The 20,134-nt window shown below is 46.0% G+C and overlaps 1 protein-coding gene, 2 long non-coding RNA genes and 1 pseudogene across 4 annotated transcripts; 2 read left to right on the plus strand and 2 right to left on the minus strand.

Moving 5' to 3' along the window:
• Positions 1 to 1,687: 1,687 nt before the first annotated feature.
• LOC127776020 (uncharacterized) lies at positions 1,688 to 2,690 on the minus strand. The gene is made up of 3 exons (XR_008018093.1): positions 2,586 to 2,690; positions 2,448 to 2,506; positions 1,688 to 2,098 (listed from the first exon to the last, which is right to left on the minus strand). It is a non-coding gene; the product is annotated as an uncharacterized LOC127776020 (long non-coding RNA).
• Positions 2,311 to 7,918, plus strand: LOC127776018 (uncharacterized). The gene is made up of 3 exons (XM_052302341.1): positions 2,311 to 3,018; positions 3,089 to 3,575; positions 3,662 to 7,918. The coding sequence occupies exons 1-3, from the start codon at positions 2,514 to 2,516 to the stop codon at positions 5,343 to 5,345; spliced, it is 2,676 nt and encodes an 891-aa protein (XP_052158301.1). The 5' UTR covers positions 2,311 to 2,513; the 3' UTR covers positions 5,346 to 7,918.
• Positions 7,919 to 12,842: 4,924 nt separating this feature from the next.
• On the plus strand, positions 12,843 to 16,560 carry LOC127778002 (uncharacterized; annotated as a pseudogene).
• LOC127778003 (uncharacterized) lies at positions 16,186 to 19,713 on the minus strand. Of its 2 annotated transcripts, none has more exons than XR_008018395.1 (3): positions 19,336 to 19,713; positions 19,161 to 19,212; positions 16,186 to 16,325 (listed from the first exon to the last, which is right to left on the minus strand). It is a non-coding gene; the product is annotated as an uncharacterized LOC127778003 (long non-coding RNA). The 2 variants fall into 2 exon arrangements; XR_008018396.1 differs by having other exon boundaries at positions 19,331 to 19,713.
• Between the last annotated feature and the right edge of the window lie 421 nt (positions 19,714 to 20,134).

Genomic DNA, 20,134 nt, shown 5'->3' on the forward strand with positions numbered 1-20,134 from the left:
AGCCGGCTAGCGATGCGGCGTCAGCTGCGCATCACGCGGCTGTAGCAGAAGACGATTGCCGCCACCGTAGACGACCGCCGCCGCCGTCCCTTCGTGACGTCCCCAAGCTTCGTCTCCGGATACGTCCTCCGAACCCCACCATCCCCGCGCGCAGCTCTTCTCTGCCTCGCTCCCCAACCCCACGGCGCCGACCCAACGGCATCGTGGCGCTCCCTCCCTCGCCCGCATACACCTCCGATCCACCGGCCTACCTCACCGCGCACGTCAACCGCAGGTTCCTGTTCATGGGCTAGCCCAGCATGAGCCATCTCCTCCGTGTTGACATGGAGGATGGAGAAGCGCCAGCCATGGCAATGTGGAAGGAGGGGATAGAGAGAAGAGAGAAGGAAGACCTGACATGTGGGCCCAAGGACATTTTAGAACTTTCACACAATTTCTCTCTCCTATTCAACCGGAAATTATTAATTTAATGGGTGCGGTATCCACCAGCAAATAACCACATTTTGAGAGTGTGTTCCCCCAAAAGTCATTTTGCGCGGTGTCCTACAGCTAAAATCGCAAAGTCACGATGTTCCGTGGTAAAATTTGCCTATATTTTAATGCGTCCAGCGTCCTGCAGCAAATTACCACACTTTTAGAGTGTCCTCGGGGAAATTCACATCTTTACGATGCCTCACATCTAATTACACATTTTTTTAGTGTTCCATAGCAAATTTTACCAAAATTGAATTATTTCAGGTATCATCTGAACTGAAGCGGTGCGAATCCTGTGTGCAATAGTATGACAAGGAATACAAATTTAGACCTACTGGCCGGCAGGCTCGCACGACAAGGAATAAAATTTTACTAGTCTTTATATGCTGTTACATCGTTTTAAGAGCAATTAGATTTATGTGTCACTGTGATCTAACAGCCTGTTAGAGCAAGTTTAATAGTATAGCTAACTACTAACTCCAATTCATCTATAACTAATCTAATAGCTTATTCATATAATAGTTACATACTACATTATTAATATCTGGTCTCACCTGTTATACACACACTGTTTCTTAGAGTCCGTGCTATATCTGGCTATAAATCTGTAGCCCGCGACTCTTCTCTCTCCTTATTTATCTCTTTAAAATATGTTTACAGCTGACTTATAGCCTGCTATTGTACCTGCTCTTACTCTTACTGTTAGGGATCACACATATTTCAGCACACTCCGTATGAAAACGACAACTTCACAAACAACTCATTTCTTACCAGTCAGACAGTCACAAACAAACCACGAGCTAAACCATCAACATCTATCCAAGAATAATTTCTTAGTGAGTCACTATTAATCTCTCTCCAGAACTATTTTATGGTTACACAAATATTCACCAGACAATTTTTTAATTGTGTAATCGTGTGGCGCATGCTCTAGCGGCGCTGGAATGTAGTGTTTTCTATCCGCACGCTGCCCTTTCCTGGGACGGCACGCCTGTAGGCATGGAGAGCCTAGTGGCTGGCCATATATATATATTCACCGGACAACTTTTTTTCTATTTTCTAGTCTTGCTACCTTTTGTTAAAGTACCCCCATAGCTACTACTTTTTCCAGCTGATTCTTCACATCTATCGAGCTTAATTAAATAGCATATGATCAATAAAAAGGTACGCGTGCCCCCATTACATCTAAGATCCAGCTCAATTCTTTACAATTTGGAACCTGGACTATTACAAACTGTAAACTTGTGGAATCAAATGTTGGGTAACAGATCTCGGCTGAAAAGAAAGGACACAGCTACAGAAAGCAACTAGACACACCCTAGAGTGTATATCAAACTCTATTCACATGCATGGCTCATGTTTCACCATTAATTGGAAAGCTGAAATTTAAGACAGTGGGCATTTGACCAAAACTTGAATTTTGCTGGCAATTCTCGAAGTTCAAATTAAGAAACACTTCCATATGTGTCCTTTCTATCATAAACATTACAACTAGCATATATACTGAAATAGAGCACCGGAATGGAAACATGATAGTTCACAGTTTGGTTAATAGGAATTGTGGGACTTGCCTCGCAGTAAAAAAGAACAGCCAGTATCCGTTGCTACAATAGAAGCTTTCAACCTGCAAAACAGTAGCAAGAGAAACGTGCCAACAGTTTAATCAGATCTTGATTTGGGAGTTGGATATCTAGTAGACTCCAGAAGAACACAAAAACTACTCCCAGCTCTTTCAAGTCAAATAAAGTATAGATAAATCCAGATCAGACGACCATATAAAATACGCAAGTGCATCCATAGATCGTAGACAGGTTCATGTGAAGCTGAAGCAAAGGAGTAAACAAGATGAGCTCGAATCAACATCACTTGTTTCCTTAAAAAAAAACCAACTACACTTTTAAAAATGACGACGATTGGAAGAAAGTCTGCCCATGGCCAGCCTCCATTAAGCTAATGTATGCATGGTGAAGCACCTGCTTGGCATAGAGTCATTGACGCCTTGAGACACCTCCTTTCTGTCATTGCTCCACAGCTAGCAAATGGCGAATCAACAGTCGTTAGAGGAACCCAAAGATGAAGGCAGACCATTGGAGTATTGCTTGCGGAAGTACCTCTTGCTGCTGGCCATTATGGTGGCCACGGTGACATATGCTGCCGGGTTCAACCCACCGGGGGGTGTCTGGCAGAATACCGAGGCTGGGCACCTCGCCGGTGACTCCATCATCCGAGATACGTACTATCCCCGGTACCTTGTTTTCTTCTACTGCAATGCGGCTGCATTTGCTTTGTCCATTGTGGTAATCATCCTCATCTTCATCCTTGCCGTCGTACACGACAAGAGAGGGTTATGGATCTCCATGATCCCACTGCGGGTGGCCATGGTGCTGGATCTGCTTGGCCTCATGATGGCCTATGCTGCTGGGACCAGCCGGGGTGTGCTAAAAGCCAGGAATGCCTGCGTGTTAGTCGCCATTTTTGTCTATATGGCGGTTCAAGTTGTGCTGACTTTATTCCCTGAGAAACCAGAATTGCCCAGATGCACAGGTAATACCTCTATGCACATTTGACAGAGATAATAAACTGTTCCTAACAGCAACAGGATAATCACAACCAGATGATGGAAAAAAGGAGGCAAAAGAGCGGCGCCGCAAGCTCCTGCTACTTCTTGCTACATTTGTGATGAGCATCACATACCAGGCTGGGTTGAGCGCGCCAGGTGGCTACTGGGACAACAGCAAGGAGGGACACACTGCAGGTGACCCAGTCATGCGGGAACACCATTCTATCCGCCTGAAGGCATTCTTCGCCTTTAATGCTATTGCATTTGTCATGTCCCTGCTCATCATTATGCTGCTCTTAGACAAGCAGCTCGTCATCCCACTACTCAAGGGCAAGAATCAGAACAAAACAAGCCCAGTACGGACCTTTGTGCTCAAAGCATACATCTTTATTGCTCTTGTCGGTCTTGCGGGGGCCTATGCCATAGGAAGCAGCCGAGAAAGTGACACTACCATCTATGTGGGCAGTCTGGTTTTTGCCGTTCTTGCATGCATTATTGTCCTCAAGGCGATTATATCCTGTCAGACAGATTCAAATGAGAGGTATTGAATGCTTGTATATTTTTCCGCTTTCAAATATTATTGATTCCATCTTAAATTTGCATGCTCAATGGCTCATGAATCACCAGGTCAAACAATGTTGAAGCACAGACAAGCACAGGCAATGGTGGTGAAGAGACAAAGACGAGCAATGTTGGAGCACAGAAGAACACAAGAAATGCAGAATTTATGGATCAGGCTCAATCTCTTGTTGTACTGCTTTCCACCCTTGTAGCAACCGTCACATACCAAGCAGGACTGGTCCCTCCGGGTGGTGTTTGGCAGGACAACTGGATCGGACATGAGGCTGGCGATTCAATACTCCTATCCATGCAACCAGAACGTTACAGGGTATTCTTTTACTGCAACTCAATAGCCTTCGCAGCGTCCTTGGTCATCATCATCTTAGTCCAGTATAAGCCTATACTCAAGCTCCGCGTACTACAGTTTGCCATGATATTAGATCTGTTTGGCCTCATTGGTGCATACTCTGCTGGGAGCTGCCGAGATGTAACCACATCCATTTATGTCATTGCCTTGGCTGGAGCTGTCCTAATCTATGTGGTTATTCATGTTCTGTTCATCACGCTCGAAGATGAAGAGATGGGAAAGGAAGGCAGGGAGAAGGACCAGAAACTTGAGGACAAGAGACGCAAAAGGTTGCTCCTTTTTGCTGTCTTGTGTGTGACCCTTACTTACCAAGCTGGGTTGACCCCACCAGGTGGATTTCGGCTGATGGATGATGAGTTTGGGCACCATGCAGGTGACCCTGTCCTCTTTTACAACTATCCACGCCGTTATAACGCTTTCTTCTACTGCAATTCAATGAGCTTCATGTCATCGATTGCCCTCATTATACTCCTTGTGAACCCGAATCTGTACAGGCCAGCCATACGAAGTTATGCTCTCTCAGTTTGCACCGCGGTAGGCATGTTTGTGCTTGTGTGTGCCTATGCTGCTGGAAGCACTCAGCACCTGAAAACATCCATCTATATCTTTGGTTTGGTGGCATTGGTATTCTTCGTTATGATCGTACTCGTAATATATTCCTATTGGAGAAAGTCATCTGCCACACAAAATGAGGATATCACAAAACAAGACACTAAAACAGTGAAGCCCACTGGGACAAAATCTGATGTTGGAATGGAAGATAACATAACAGCTGATGTTGGAATAGAAGATAACATAACAGCGAAGTCCACTGAGTTAGGGAAGTCCTCTGAAATAGAAGATAAGTGTGAAGACAAACAAAATAGATCCAACAATTCTATTGAGAGAGCAAAACAAGAAACAGCCATAGAGTCTCCCAAGAAAGAGGACAAATCAAAAAAGAAACATGCCACACGCAAATATTTGATGCTGCTAGGAGTCTTGGCTGCAAGTGTTACTTACCAGGCCGGCCTCAACCCACCCGGCGGTGTGTGGCAGGGCAATAGTAATGGTCATGCAGCAGGTAACCCGGTTATGCATGACAACAAAAGATACCGTTATCTCATCTTCTTTTACAGCAACTCTACTTCATTTGTGGCATCCATTGTTGTTATCATCCTGTTGCTACCAGAGAAACTGCTGGGGGAGGCATGGTCGCTACATGTGATGAACATAACGATTGTGTTGGACTTACTTGGCCTCCTACTAGCCTACATGGCTGGCTCAAGAATGAGGTTGCAGTCTTCTGGATATTTCGTTGTGTTTGTTATAGGTGCACTAGGCTTTGCTGCAATTCACAAGATTTGGTCACTCATTAGAAAATATTTTCCAAAAGGAAAATAAATGATCAGCACTGACTGTTAGACCAACCCAGATAGTCAGTCAAGTTAGGGAGTTTAGATGTTCCATGTGTGCTTTGTAATTCTATCCATCCATGCTTTCTTTGTTTAGTCGGATGCATTTTTTATGTTCCAATATATTATTAGCTGGTTAAAGTCAGACTCAATCGCTACTACTTCATTCTTATCTCCCCATTAACAGCCCAAAAATCAAACAAGAGTTACAAATGCTAAAAGTTACATCACTATACATATTAATTTAAGTGCTTTCTAAAACTTTTAGGACTTTAATTAACTGTACTTTTTGAAAGCCCTTACCCAATTTTCAGAATCCAAAAGAGATTTTTTTCCCAAATTTTCAAAAGTATGGAAACATTTTTTGGGGAAGATATGGAAACATGTTGGAGGGTTTCAAATGGTCCAGTTTGCTGCTGTGATATTTTTAACTGCATTTTTTTTTTTTGCGATTACACGGAAAACACACACTGACAATCTCATACACACCATTAAGCATGCACACAACACTCACAAACCCACAAGTGCACTCCCTGACACATGCTCAAAGAGAAGGAGCCAGCGACAAATCCCTGACCTCACTAAATTCCCATTGAAAATACACCATGTGTGTGTAATATATGTGGACACTAATATTTAAATCCTAGTGTGTGGAATCATGCACTCGACTCCACAACCACACATTTGGTGCTTCCCCATTTTTGAACTGCATTTGATATCTTTTCAATCTTAAAAAGTTAAAACATTTTATGGAAGGGCATTTCTCCGTAACATTTCTTTAAGAAAAGTTTGTCAATATCAAAATAAAAGTGATTTTAATGGCTAGGGTCTTATACAGGAGTGAACATATGTCACTTGCTTATAAAGTATGAAAAACTACGAACAATTGTTGTTTATTTATCTCTCTAATTAAAGTTCTCTGTCTTCCTGGGCCCAAACCTAGCTCAGCCCAGTCTTCTGCTCGTCCCCTCAGCCCAGTGCGGTCTCCACTCCAGTCCAAGGCTCCAAGCATGGAATCAGCAATGAAGACCAAACACATGTGATTAGGGATGAGCATGGGTCAGGCAACCCATTTTAGTTCATCTTTATGGACATAACTAAGTGTATAAATACAAAATTGAACACCACATGGGCCAGATGTGAAGTGGGGGCCATAGCCAGGCTCAACCCTGCACCTAAAAGCACATTTTCCTGCATCCAGGACCTAGTTATCATGATTCATGATCTACCATACATCTAGACAGACCATAAATCAGTCCTAATGTTGTGATTGTATACAATGTAATGGGTACAAAATGAGTTGTCAAACAGAATTCTTGCTGATTTGGAAAAGAAATGAAGAGGAGAGAACTCCATCTCATTATACCCTAAAGAGTAAAAGCAATCAACTTCTGCTGATCATTTAAAAAATAATCCACTTCTGCTGGCATTCAATATCAATCCACTTTGCAGATCGATTCAGCGACAGTTGAAAAATCTGGATGAGGGAACAACCTACAACTACATGATATATTATAGTCAAAAATAAATTCACGAATGGCCAGGGCCTAGTGGAAAACATGAAGAACTTTGGCCCAGCATCCATGTGGTTGAACCTCATGAAGATTTTGCTATTTCATTTGCAAATAGTCGGATGTATGTATCAGTTAAGGCGGGACGAAAGAAATAACTGGTACTGGAATGCAATGCACGTGGATCAGAAATAAAGAACACAAAGGTCATGTACTAGAAACAGATAGTTGGAGGCTAAACAGCTGTTCTAAACTGATTTACAAGAAACATATTCGACTTTGTCCCAAGATAATCTATAAGAAACATTGTTCTCTTACAGGCTACTGAAAATTAGTCAGGGTTGCAAGCAACAGATAAGAAACTGTAACAGCAGTAAGTTTGTGCTATTGGTAGGATAGTAATCGTCTTACCGTCAGCGGTTGTTGGGCTATTTCGGCACAATCGATCGAATCGACTATATAATTTACCTCCTGTAATAAAAATGCAAGGGGTTGGTGTGTACAAATGTGTGAGCAGCACACCACTGATGACCAATGCTACTCCCTCCGTCCCATAATATAGCAACCTAGTATTAGATGGAACGTTTTATGTACAACGAATCTGGACATGCTTCTTATCCAGATACGTTGGGCTATGAAATGTCACATCCGGTATTAGATTGGTGTTAGATTGCTATATTATGAGACAGCGGGAGTAGTATTACAAATAGCCGAGCACCGAGCAGGAGGAAAAGCATGTGGAAGGAGGAGGACCTGTCTTAGCCGGAGTGAATCGTAGCCATGGCGACGGAGGAAACAGCTCGGGGATGAATCGAAGAGGGGCAAGGGGGAGCTTACCCACCATGGCCATGTTGGCGATGGCTCCTGGTGGAACAGCTGCTCCCGCCGCCGCCGGCATTTGTGGCGGTGGCCGGTCGAGAAGCCGGAGAAAACAGTCTGCGCCGAGATGGGCTGATGGGGAAACGGCGGGGCGGCGCCGCATAGCGGAGGCGGAGAGCGCCGGCGGCGGCGGTCCGTTGGTGGTCGCACCGCCTCACACTGAGCAGCCACGATTCGCTGCAGATCGGGCCCACGTGTCAGCCCAAAAGTGAGCGTAAATTCGGCCCAAAAGTACGGGTCATTTTGCTCCATAGGTGCTCGTAAATTCAGCCCAGAAAGAGCTGAGGTAAAATTAGGCGGAATAAGTTCACTTAGGTCTAAAATTTATCGCCAAGTCTAAAATTTATCCCTAAACTGAAATACCGTGGTATGGCCTATCTCCTAGCTTACAATACCATGTCAACTTTGTCTCTCGTCAGTATAGTAACCGGTTTTAGCTGATGTGGCGAGCTAAGTCAATATGGGTGTCACGCGGCCCCACATATCAGCGATCAATTTTTATTTCGTTCCCTCTCCACCTCTCTTCCTCTCTCTTCCAGTCTTCTTCAGTCAGCGCACAGCGGGCAGCGTGGAGAGGCACGGCGGGAGACACAGTGGACACCAGCAGGAGGTTGCGCCGTGGTCGGACCGGAATCGCGTGGCCGGTGTTGGCTAGTTTGAATAATCCTGAGGTGGTCTGAAGCTCTTGTTAGTGCGGCATGCATGGCAGGAGCAAAAGCACTTCAGATGGAGTTCGTTAGAGATGCGAAGGGCACAGAGATCTCGTCAGTGGGCGCCGTGTTGATCGCGTCAGAGTAGCGCGTGCGTGCGTGAGTGTAGCCGAGAATTGAGGATTGTGGGATGGCACGAGATCATGCTTTGGCGGTGTTTAAATAGCTAGTATTTGCTTTGTACGCACTTTTGATTACAGAGAAATAGAGGAAGAAAATTGCCCCACAATCTCTGAACTTTCCAAAACTCAGTTCTTCATTTCTGTAATCTCTGAACTTTCCCAGATTAGCTACAGTTCTTAGGTTTTAGGTTTATTGCCTATATCTGGTATCAGAGGCGGACTAGGCTGATCGGGATCCTTCGCTACGATGTCCATCGTGACGGCAGATGCGGCATGGGGAAGCACAGGTAGTGCTTTCCTGTATCCTCAACTGACGGCGACGAACTACACGAGCTGGGCGATCAGAGTCCAAGAGATGATGGAGGACCAGGGTGTCTGGGAGGCCGACAAGCCGGCCGGTGCGAACGTCGACGCACGGAAGGACAAGAAGGCACGCTCTCATCTGCTCCAAGCATTGCCCGAAGACTTCCTCAATACTCATGCAGGTAGCCAAGAAGACAACGGTGCATCAGGTCTGGCAGTGCCTCAAGACGAGGTACGTCAGAGTTGACTGGGTGAAGGCGGCGCGTCTATAGATGTTGAGGAGTGATTTTGCTGCACTCCAGATGGAGGCTGGCGAGACTTTGGACCAGTATGCTGGGAAGCTGACGGGGATGTCTGTGAGATTCTCAAACCTGGGGGAGACGCAGACCGATGCCATGTTGATCAAGAAGTTGTTCGACACCGCACCGAAGAGGTACCTGCACGTGATCGCCGGCATCGAGCAGTTCCACAAAATTGACGACCATGCCATTCAAGGAAGCTGTTGGGCGTCTGAAGGCCTTCGAGGAATGGGTGCGCAGGCGTCGCCCTGGTGCAGATGGTACCTTGGCGGCATTACGTAATAAAATATGGCCAATTGAGCTGATCTACTCTAGTTCTACCTAAATAATGCCAAATCTATAGCAAATCCAATATAAAAGTACAAATCTACCGCTATATAAAATCACGCCTAAATCAATAAACCACATGAACGATGAGACAAAAAGGTGATGGGTGGTTTGGGGAGAGGGGGAGGCATATCTACGATCAATCCTTACGATCAGCCAACCAAAACGATCGCCGCGACACCCTTGAGCGCTACCCAAGCATGCCACCTCCGGCGTCGCCTTTCTCGTCACCCACAACCGGTCTAGGGTTTTGGTTAGTTAGGAAGTGCTAGATTGAGAGGGCGGACGAGACGCGCATCCTTAACCGAAATCCCAGCTAACTCAGTACATTCGGTCAAAAGTCGTCTGCTGACTCAACTTGTTGACCAGGGTCAAATGGCCACGTTGGATGAAACGATCCACTATATTGTCCAGGTAGTTGTTTTCCACCGATTTTAGTACATGGGGATGTGAAATTCCCTAGTTTGCGATTAGAGGCATGAATTATACTCGGACCATAGCTGAAGGAGTCGAAGTATACTTTTTTCTATAAATGGTAAAGAGGATAAGTTCTTGTAGCCCATTATTTTTTCGTTTGTTTGTTTGAGGATAGTGGACCAAAGCTCAGGTTATAGCGATCGTTCGAGAATCACTGACACATATTTGCTTTAGGAGAAAATGACCAAAACGCCCCCAAATCATTAGCTGGCAGCTGCAGGTAATCATTTCAACATGCAGGGAATTGCCACACAAGCAGAAAAATCCTGTGTGGAGGAGAAAAATTCCACGCCACCCACGGTACTAGATGGGCCCACTTCTTTTTTTTAAGTACTTCTCGTTGCTGGGAGCCAGGGACTTTTTTTCTTACTAGAGTACTCCTAGGTACTTATCGCTGCTCGGACTTGGATGCGTCAAGCTTTTTGGGACAGCTGCTACAGAGTAAAACGACTGCTATACTGGGACGGAGGGAGTAGATTAGAACGCCAGCCAACTGCTTATGTATAAAATTTAATTATTTGAGGTATCATCTGAACTGAGGCAATGTGAATCCTGTGTGCAATAGTACGATAAGGAATAAAAATTTACACCTACTGGCAGGCTCGCATGACAAGGAATACAATTTTACTACTAGTCTTATATGCTGTTACCTCGTTTTAAGAGCAATTAGATTTATGTGTCACTGTGATCTAACAGGCTGTTACTGTTAGGGATCAAACATATTTCAGCACACACCGTATGGAAACGACAACTTCACAAACAATTCATTTCTTACCAGACAGTCACGAACAAATCACGAGTTATACATCTATCCAAGAATAATTTCTTAGTGAGTCTATTAATTTCTCCCCAGAACTATTTTATGGTTACACAAATATTCACCGGACAATTTTTTTTCTATTTTCTACTCTTGCTACCTTTTGTTGAAGTACCCCAATAGCTAGTACTTGTTCCAGCTGATTCTTCATATCTATCGAGCTTAATTAAATAGCATATGGTCAATAAAAAGGTAGGCGTGCCCCATCTATCTCTATATGGTTGGTATCCACTAACAATTATTATAAGCTAAAACTCAACATGCAAGCATGCCACATCATCACCCACTAGCAATTACTATTCTAGCATATTTAAAATCTCATGCAAGCATGTTACATCTTTAATCACTAGCAATCACTATTTTAGCATATATTCAATCTCATGCAAGCATGACACATCATCTACAATATTATATTACAGAGATCTAACAAGTATCTATCAAATAATTTTCCTCACATTATTTTCTCAACATTTCAACTTTCATCATTTCTACCATATTTAATATATAATCATCCATGAATCCCGTAGCAATGCGCGGGGTATCACCTAGTTACATCTAAGATCCAGCTCAATTCTTTATAATGTTGGAACCTGGACTATCACAAACTGTAAACTCGTGGAATCAAATGTTGGGTAATAGATCTCAGCTGAAAAAAAAAGGGACACAGCTACAGAAAGCAACTAGATACACCCTGGAGTGTATATCAAACTCTATTCACATGCATGGCTAATGTTTCACGACTAATTGGAAAGCTGGAGTTTAAGATGTGGGCATTTGACCAAAACATGAATTTTGCTGGCATTCTCAAAGTTCAAATTAAGAAACACTTCCATATGTGTCCTTTCTATCATAAACATTACAACTAGCAATATACTGAAATAGAGCACCGGAATGGAAACACGATAGTTAAAAAAATAGTTGGGCACCAAGGGCTTGGTGTCAATGGTTTTAAGAAGAAAGAAGTAAATATTCCTGGTGAGCGTGCTGGACAAGAGTCGAACCCGGGCCGACGGGGTGCATGCCAGCAACCCCTGCCACTACGCTATGAGCGCATCTTTCTTGTGGTTAATAGGAATTGTGGGACTTGCCTCGCAGTAAAAAAGAACAGCCAGTATCCGTTGCTACAATAGAAGCTTTCAACCTGCAAAACAGTAGCAAGAGAAACGTGCCAACAGTTTAATCAGATCTTGACTTGGGAGTTGGATCCAGAAAGTAGGTCTTCGCAGAAGAACACAAAAACTCCCCGGTTTATCAGGTCAAATAAAGTATTGGTAAGTCTAGATTAGACGACCATATAAAATACGCAAGTGCCTCATCGATCGTAGACAGATTCATGGGAAGCTGAAACAAAGGAGTAAACAAGATGAGCTCGAATCAACATCACTTGTTTCCTTAAAAAAACCAACTACACTTTTAAAAATGACGGGGATTAGATCAAAGAAAGTCTGCCCATGGCCAGCCTCCATTAAGCTAATGTAGCATGGTGAAGCACCTGCTTGGCATAGAGTAATTGACGCCTTGAGGCACCTCCTTTCTGTCATTGCTCCCCAGCTAGCAAATGGCGAATTAACAGTCGTTAGAGGAATCCAAAGATGAAGGCAGGCCGTTGGAGTATTGCTTGCGAAAGTACCTCTTGCTGCTGGCCATTATGGTGGCCACGGTGACATATGCCGCAGGGTTTTTAACCCGCCAGGGGGGTCTGGCATATGCATGAGATATGATGACTAGATCCATAAAATTCTTTACAGTGTTGGAACCTTGACAGTTTGGGCAATCAAAATGTATACGTAAAAACATCCCAGCTGGAAAGAAAGGACAGCTACAGAAGGCAGCTAGACACACCCTAGAGTGTATATCAAGCTTTATATACATGCATATCTCACGTTCACCATTATTTGGAAAGCTGAATTTAAGACTATGGGCATTACACCAAACAAGAGTTTTGCTGGCATTCTAGAAGTTCAAATTAAGAAACACTTCAATTCGTCTCCAGCTTATTTTACACATTTGCATATATGCTGAAATAGAGCACTGGAATGAAGACAAGATAGTTCACAATTATGGTTTCTGTTAATGAGAATTGTGGCTTGCCTCGCAATTAAAAAGAACATCCAGTAGCCGTTGCTAGCCATAGAGACTGTCAAGTTTCAACCTGCAAATCCCTCAAAAAAAATAGTATCAACCAGGAAAATTAGATAAAGCAAGAGAAACGTGGCAACAGTTTAATCAAATCTCCACATGGGATTGGGATATATATGAACTCCAGAAAGTCAAGTCTTTCAGAAGAAAACAAACACTCAAGTCTTTTGGGTCAAATAAACTACACAAATGTCCAGATCACTTGGCCATATAAACAATTCAAGCCGCTCTATAGATCATAGACAGATTCATGGGAAGCTCAAACAAGGAGGAAACAAGGTGAGATCAAATCAACGTCATTGTTTTGCTTCGTAAAGAATCAATTAAACTTTAAAACGACGAGGAAATCTACCCAAGGCCAGTCTCCATGAAGCTGGTACAACACAACTCTATATAATGTATGCATGTTGAAGCAACTTCTTGGCATTGAGTCATTGACACCTTGAGGCACCTCCTTTCTATCACTGTTCCCCAGCTAGCAAATGGTGAATGGACACTCACCAGAGAGATCCAAAGAGAAAGAGGAAGAAAAACCACTGGAGTTACTCTTGCGGAAGTACCTCTTACTGCTGGCTATTATGGCAGCCACAGTGACATATGCTGCAGGTTTCAACCCGCCTGGGGGTGTCTGGCAGAATACCGAGGCCGGGCACCTCGCCGGTGACTCCATTATCCGGGATACCTACTACCCCCGGTACCTTGTTTTCTTCTACTGCAATGCGGCTGCGTTCGTTTTGTCCATTGTGGTCATCATCCTCATCTTCAGCCTTGCAATCGTACAAGAGAAGAAAAAGCTATGGATCCCCATGCTTCCACTGCGGGTGGCCATGGTGCTAGATCTGCTTGGCCTTGTGGGGGCCTATGCAGCTGGGACCAGCCGGGCTGTGCTAAAACCCAGGAATGCTTGGGTGTTGGTCATCATTTTTGTCTATATGGTGATTCAACTTGTGCTGACTTCATTGAGCAGCAGCGTAGGTAATGCTCTTAACTCTGATTGCCTGACAGAAACCATGAACTGCCTAATATGGCAGAGGCCAAATATGTAGCCCGTTTCCATTTTCTTTTAAAAAAAAGAAACCATAAACTGTTCCTAACAGAACCAGGATAATCACAACCAGGTGATGGCAAAAAGGAGGAAGCCAAGGAGCAACAGCAAACAGCTGATGGCAAAGGGGAGAAAATCAATCAGCTGTCCCAATCAGGTGATAAGAAAGAGGAGGAAAAAGAGCGGCGCCGCAAGCTCCTGCTACTTCTTGCTACATTTGTGATGAGCATCACTTACCTGGCTGGGTTGAGTGCCCCTGGTGGCTACTGGGACAGCAGCAAGGAGGGACACAATGCAGGCGACCCGGTCATGCGAGAACACCATGCTATCCGCCTGAAGGCATTCTTTGTCTTTAATGCTGCTGCATTTGTCATGTCCCTGCTCATCATTATGCTGCTCCTAGACAAGCAACTAGTCATCCCACTACTCCAGGACCAGGATCAAAGCTTGACCTCCCGAGTAAGGACCCGCTTTCTCAAAGCGTACATCATTATTGCTCTTGTCGGTCTTGTAGGGGCCTATGCCACCGGCAGCAGCAGGAATAGTGACACTACCATCTATGTGGGCTGTCTGGTTTTCGCCGTTCTTGCATGCATTCTTTTTCTCAAGGTGATTATATCCCCTCACCCACAAGGGTCAGCATCAGATTCAAATGGAAGGTATGGATGCATGAACATGTTTCTGCTTCCAAATATTATTGATATCTGTATTTCCATCTTAAATTTGCATGCTCATGGATCGCTAGGCCAAGCAATGGAGTAAAGAAGAACACAAGCAATGGTGGAGTACAGACCAATACAAGCAATGCAGATATTCTGGAGAAGGCTCAATCTCTTGTTGTCCTGCTTTCCACTCTTGTAACAACCGTCACATACCAAGCAGGACTGGTCCCACCAGGTGGTGTTTGGCAGGAGAATTGGAAGGAGCATAAGGCTGGTGAACCAATACTCTTATCTGTTCAACCAGAACGTTACAAGGTATTCTTTTACTGCAATTCTATAGCCTTTGCAGCATCCTTGGTCATCATCATCTTGGTCCAGTATAAGCCTATCCTCAAGCGCCGCATACTAGAGCTTGCCATGATACTGGATCTGTTTGGCCTCATTGGTGCATACTCTGCTGGGAGTTGCCGAGATGTAACCACATCCATTTATGTCATTGCCTTAGCTGGAGTTGTTTTAGTCTATGTGGTTATTCATGTTATATTCATCACACTTGATGAGGACATGGGAAAGAAAGATGGGGACAAGGACAAGGATGAGGGAAAGAGGCGCAAGAGGTTGCTCCTTTTTGCAGTTTTGTGTACGACCCTAACTTACCAAGCTGGGTTGACCCCGCCAGGCGGGTTTTGGCTGAAGGATGATGAGTTTGGGCACCATGCAGGTGAGCCTGTCCTATCTTACAACTATCCACGCCGTTATAAGGCATTCCTGTACTGCAACTCAATGAGCTTCATGTCATCGATTGCCCTCATTATACTCCTCGTGAACCCGAATCTGTATAAGCCAGCCATACGAAGCTATGCTCTCTCTGTTTGCACTGCAGTAGGCATGTTTGCTCTCATGTGTGCCTACGCTGCAGGAAGCACTCAGCACCTGAAAACATCCATCTATATCTTTGTGTTGGTGGCTTTGGTCCTCTTCATTATGATTGTAGTCCTAATATGTTTTGTCAAAAAAGAAATGAAGTCAGCTAACCCACAGGATGAGGAAGCAGGAGGCATAGAGAAGTCCCCTCCAGCACAAGATGAGGTTGTCATAGAACAAGAAACTCAAACATTGAAGCCCAGCGAGACAATGTCTGCCAATGAAATAAAAGAAGACGACAGAACAACGAAGTCCGTGGACATAGAAGATGTGGGTGAAGCCAAAAAAAATACATCCAACGAGACTAATGAGAAAGAAAAACAGGAAAGAACAGCCACAGAGTCTAACAAGAAAGAGGACGAATCAAGAAAACATTCCAAACGTAAATACTTTATGCTGCTAGGAGTCTTGGCTGCAAGTGTTACTTACCAGGCTGGCCTCAACCCACCTGGGGGTGTGTGGCAAGGTAACAGCAATGGGCGTGAAGCAGGTAACCCGGTTATGCATGACAACAAAAGGTACCGTTACCTCATCTTCTTTTACAGCAACTCTGCTTCCTTCGTGGCGTCCATTGTTGTTATCATCCTGTTGCTAAAGGAGAAACTGCTAAGGGAGGACTGGTTGTTTAAGGTGATGAACATAACGATTGTGTTGAACTTGCTCGGCCTCCTACTTGCCTACATGGCTGGTTCCAGAATGAGGTTGGAGTCTTCTGGATATTTCATTGCATTTGTTATAGCTGCACTAGGCATTGCTGCAATCCACAAGATTTGGTCACTCAGTAGGGAATCTAAGTAAAAAGGAAAAGGAAATGGTCAACTCTGCTTGTTGTTAACAAAGAAGATTAGTCAAGTTAGGGAGTTTAGATGCTCTATGTGTGCTTTGTAACACTATCCATCCATGATTTCTTTGTTTACTGGGATGCATTCTTCACATTCCGATGTATTAGCTGGCTAAAGCAGGATGCAATCATGCTACTCGTCCATTCATATCTCCTCTGGAACAGCCCAAAAGTTAAACCAGTGTTACAAATATTGAGTTTAAGTCATGTATAATTATTAAATTAAATCCTTTATAAAGTGTTTTTAGGGCTTCAATTTTTTTTAACGACTCGCACTAGACAGTGTGAAGTTCTATTGATAGAGCAGGAAAAAAAATACAAGATTACAACCCTGGGAGATCGTAACCAGGAAAACAAAAAAAGTATATCAGTACCCACACACCGACAGCACCAACACACAGTCCTAGGAGAAGGCAAGAGCCGGACCAGCCGCCGCTAAGCGTGACTGACCGCTGCTAGGCCAACAACGGAACACAGCCGAGATCGCCCAAAACCGACACAAAACCCCGCTCTATCCAAGTCTTTGGGATTGAGGGAGAGAGGGTGAGAGAGAAGAATGGAACCGCTCTCCCCCCTAGGCCCTCCGACGTGGCCAACTTGCAGAAGCTAGGACGCCAACAAAAGAGGATATGAATCTAGAGCGAGCTTGCACCAATTGCTTGAGAGGTTTCGGCAAGGGGATGCCTAGACGACGTCTCAAAGGAGAGAAGCGACGAAAAACCGCCGCCGTCGTCCGTCAAGGTCTCAAAGAGAACCGAGACAGGGCTTTCACCCGGCAGCCACAGTAGAGGGGCTGAGACGAGATGACACGACAACGCCCTCAAGAGGGGAGTGACGCTCGAACGCCATCGTTGCTGGCCTAGCCAAGGCCGGCTTGGGTTTTCACCCTCCATCCACCGCCTGCCTATCTACCATTGCACCGGCGCCCCCGCCGGCCAGTCTCCGTGTGATGCCACCGGCCGCGCCTCACCTGGCTCATCCTTCGCCGGCCTCGCCTCCCGCTGTGCCGGCCACCGCCGTCGCCAGCCGCACTTTCTCGCACCACGTTGGCCAGCCTCGTCGTGCCGCACTGGCACACGCCTCGGCCGAGCCTCCTCGCACCGCGGTCGCCTTCGCCGCTGCCCACCGCCAACCACCCAGATCAGCCTCCCGCGGCTCACCGACGGCACAACTAGCACCCACTGCATCTCCTGCCGTCAGCCTGCCACCTCGCCGCCGCCGAACGCGCCGGCCTTCACCGCCTCCGGACGTGCCGGACTCTCGCGGGACGCGACAGCCTCCCTGCCGTCACCCACGACGTCCTCCTCCACCGGCCGCTCCCGCACCAACTCCCGCGCCTGCCACCACACGCACAGCTCCCGCCCCGACCCGACAGCCGCGTCTGCGCCTCCCGCGCGAGCACGTGTCTCCAGGGCCGCGCACGCTGCTAACTTCACAGCCGTCTGCGCCGCGCCGACATTCTCATCCCCATCGGACTCGCCTCCCTAGATCCGCCGCGGCCTCCTCGACCGGCCTCGTCGGCGCTGGAACTAGCGCCGACGGCCACCGCCCTTCTGCTCAGATCTCGGCGTTGCTCCGACCGCCGTGGCTAGAGCGAAGGGAGAGTGGCCTCCCCGCCGCCGTCCTTGCCGTCGCCCAGCTTTGCCGGCGGCCACTTGGGCGGCGGCGATGTGGAGGAGGAGAGGGGGGAGGGGGTGGCGGCGGGGGCTGCAGCGTCGCCGCCCGTGTCTCCCTGGAGCGGGGCGACGCGGGGGCATAAAACTTTGTAGTCTATATTGTATGAAAGCCCTTGCCCAATTCTCAGAGTCCAAAACATTTTCAAACGTATGGAAACATTTTATGTGGATTTCAAATAATCCAGTTTGCTTTTGTGATATTTTTTGGACTTAACTCCTTCCTCTTTTTTTTTTGTGCTTTCACAGAAGATGCACATGCACAAACACAGTGGCTGGAATTTTTCCTCGCAAAAGAAAAGCAGGGGTTGGAATTGCTTTGGTTAGACAAAAAAGACATTGAGAATGAAATGGTTAGGTCTTATGTGCCATTCTGTGATCCTCTTCCACCAATATAATAATTCTCTATTCAAAACCATCACCATTAATTTATGCAGAGATTTGTTCTCAAGGATGCATGCCATTAAAAGTAAATTGAAATGTTGAAGGGCAAAGATGGAGAGGCTGGCAACTGGCCTGAGTGAGAGATTTTAGATGGCTCTACTAGTTCAGTGAAGGAATTGCCATGATAATGAGAGATATTATATGACTCTACAGGCTCGATTCAGTGGTAGTAAAATAGTAGTATGGATGAGGGAACAAACTAAAACTATATAATAATATGGATGCACAAGCGGCCAGGGCCTAGTGGAAAACATAAAGAACTTTTTCCGGCATCCATGTTGAACCTCATGAATCACAAATTTTGCTGTTTTATTTGGAGATAGTTGAATGTATCAGTTAAGGTGAGATGGAACAAAACAAACAAATGGTGCTGAAATGCAATGCACATGGACTAGAAAAAAAAAGTCAACAACGTCATGTATTTAAATAAGGATCAGTATTAGTTATTTTTATCCAAAACTGATCTCTTTTTTTTTTGCGGGGATCCAAAACTGATCTATAAGAGACATCTGCATTGTCCCAACATATTCTATAAGAAACACCATTTTGTTACAGGGTCGAATGCAACCGATAAGAAACTGTAACGGTAGTACTACAGTTTGTGGAATTCGTTAGATAGTAATCAGCTTACCATCAGCAGTTGCTGGGCTACTTTGTCACAATCAAATCGAGTCAATTTCCTCCTGTAAGGAAAATGCCAGGGATATATATATACACAAAATTGTGAGTAGTAGCATAACCACTGGCGGGCAGACCACTAAGCAGGAGGAAGGAAGCACATGGATTAGGCGAGTAGCTGACCTCACCTGTGATTGCTGTAGTGCATCGCAGCCAGCCCAGCCAGGGCGGCAGAGGAAACAGCCGGCCGGAGCAGGAGGAGGGGGTGCCCGGCCGCAGCGCGTACGCTGCCCGCTTACCCGCCATCGGAGCGCGAGGGGATGAATCGAAGAGGGCAAGGGGGACATTGTTGGCGATGGTTCCCGGTGGACAGCTGCTCCCGCCGCCGCCGCCGCCCGCCGGCATTTGTGGTGGCGCCAAGATGGGCTGATGGCGGAAACGGCGGGGCGGCGGCAAGCGGGAGGCAAGCGAGAGGCGGAGAGAGCTCGGTTTGCGGGCGGCGCACCTTTGCCACCGGCCGGCGGCGGCGGCGGCGGCCGCCGTCCGTGGGTGGTGGTCGCACCGCTTCGCACTGTGACTCGGACCCACATGTCAGCCCAGAAGTGAGCGTAAATTCGGCCCAAAAGTACGGGTCAATTTGGTCCGGCATTCCCTTCCCAACGAATCCGATTTTAAACAATAACCAGATATAACTGTAAAACCGGTGCAAACGAGATTCCGCGGAGGTTTGAAAGACGGTTTTGGCTGACGTGACATCTATGTGGTTGGTTTAACTAGGTCTTCAGACCATGTGGCGTTGACATGATAGCTAAATCAACATGGGACCCATGTGAGCCCACATGTCAGGATGACCACGTCATCACCCTCTTCTCTCCCTTCCTCTCATCTCTCTCTCGCACTCTTCTCATCTGGATAGGCCAGCCGGTGGGTAGGGAGGAGGCCCATTGCCGGCGACGCAAGAGAGGAGGTCCGGCAGCCGGCGACTTT

This window comes from Oryza glaberrima, chromosome 6, assembly GCF_000147395.1.
Source record: "Oryza glaberrima chromosome 6, OglaRS2, whole genome shotgun sequence".
Classification (NCBI taxonomy): Eukaryota; Viridiplantae; Streptophyta; class Magnoliopsida; order Poales; family Poaceae; genus Oryza; species Oryza glaberrima.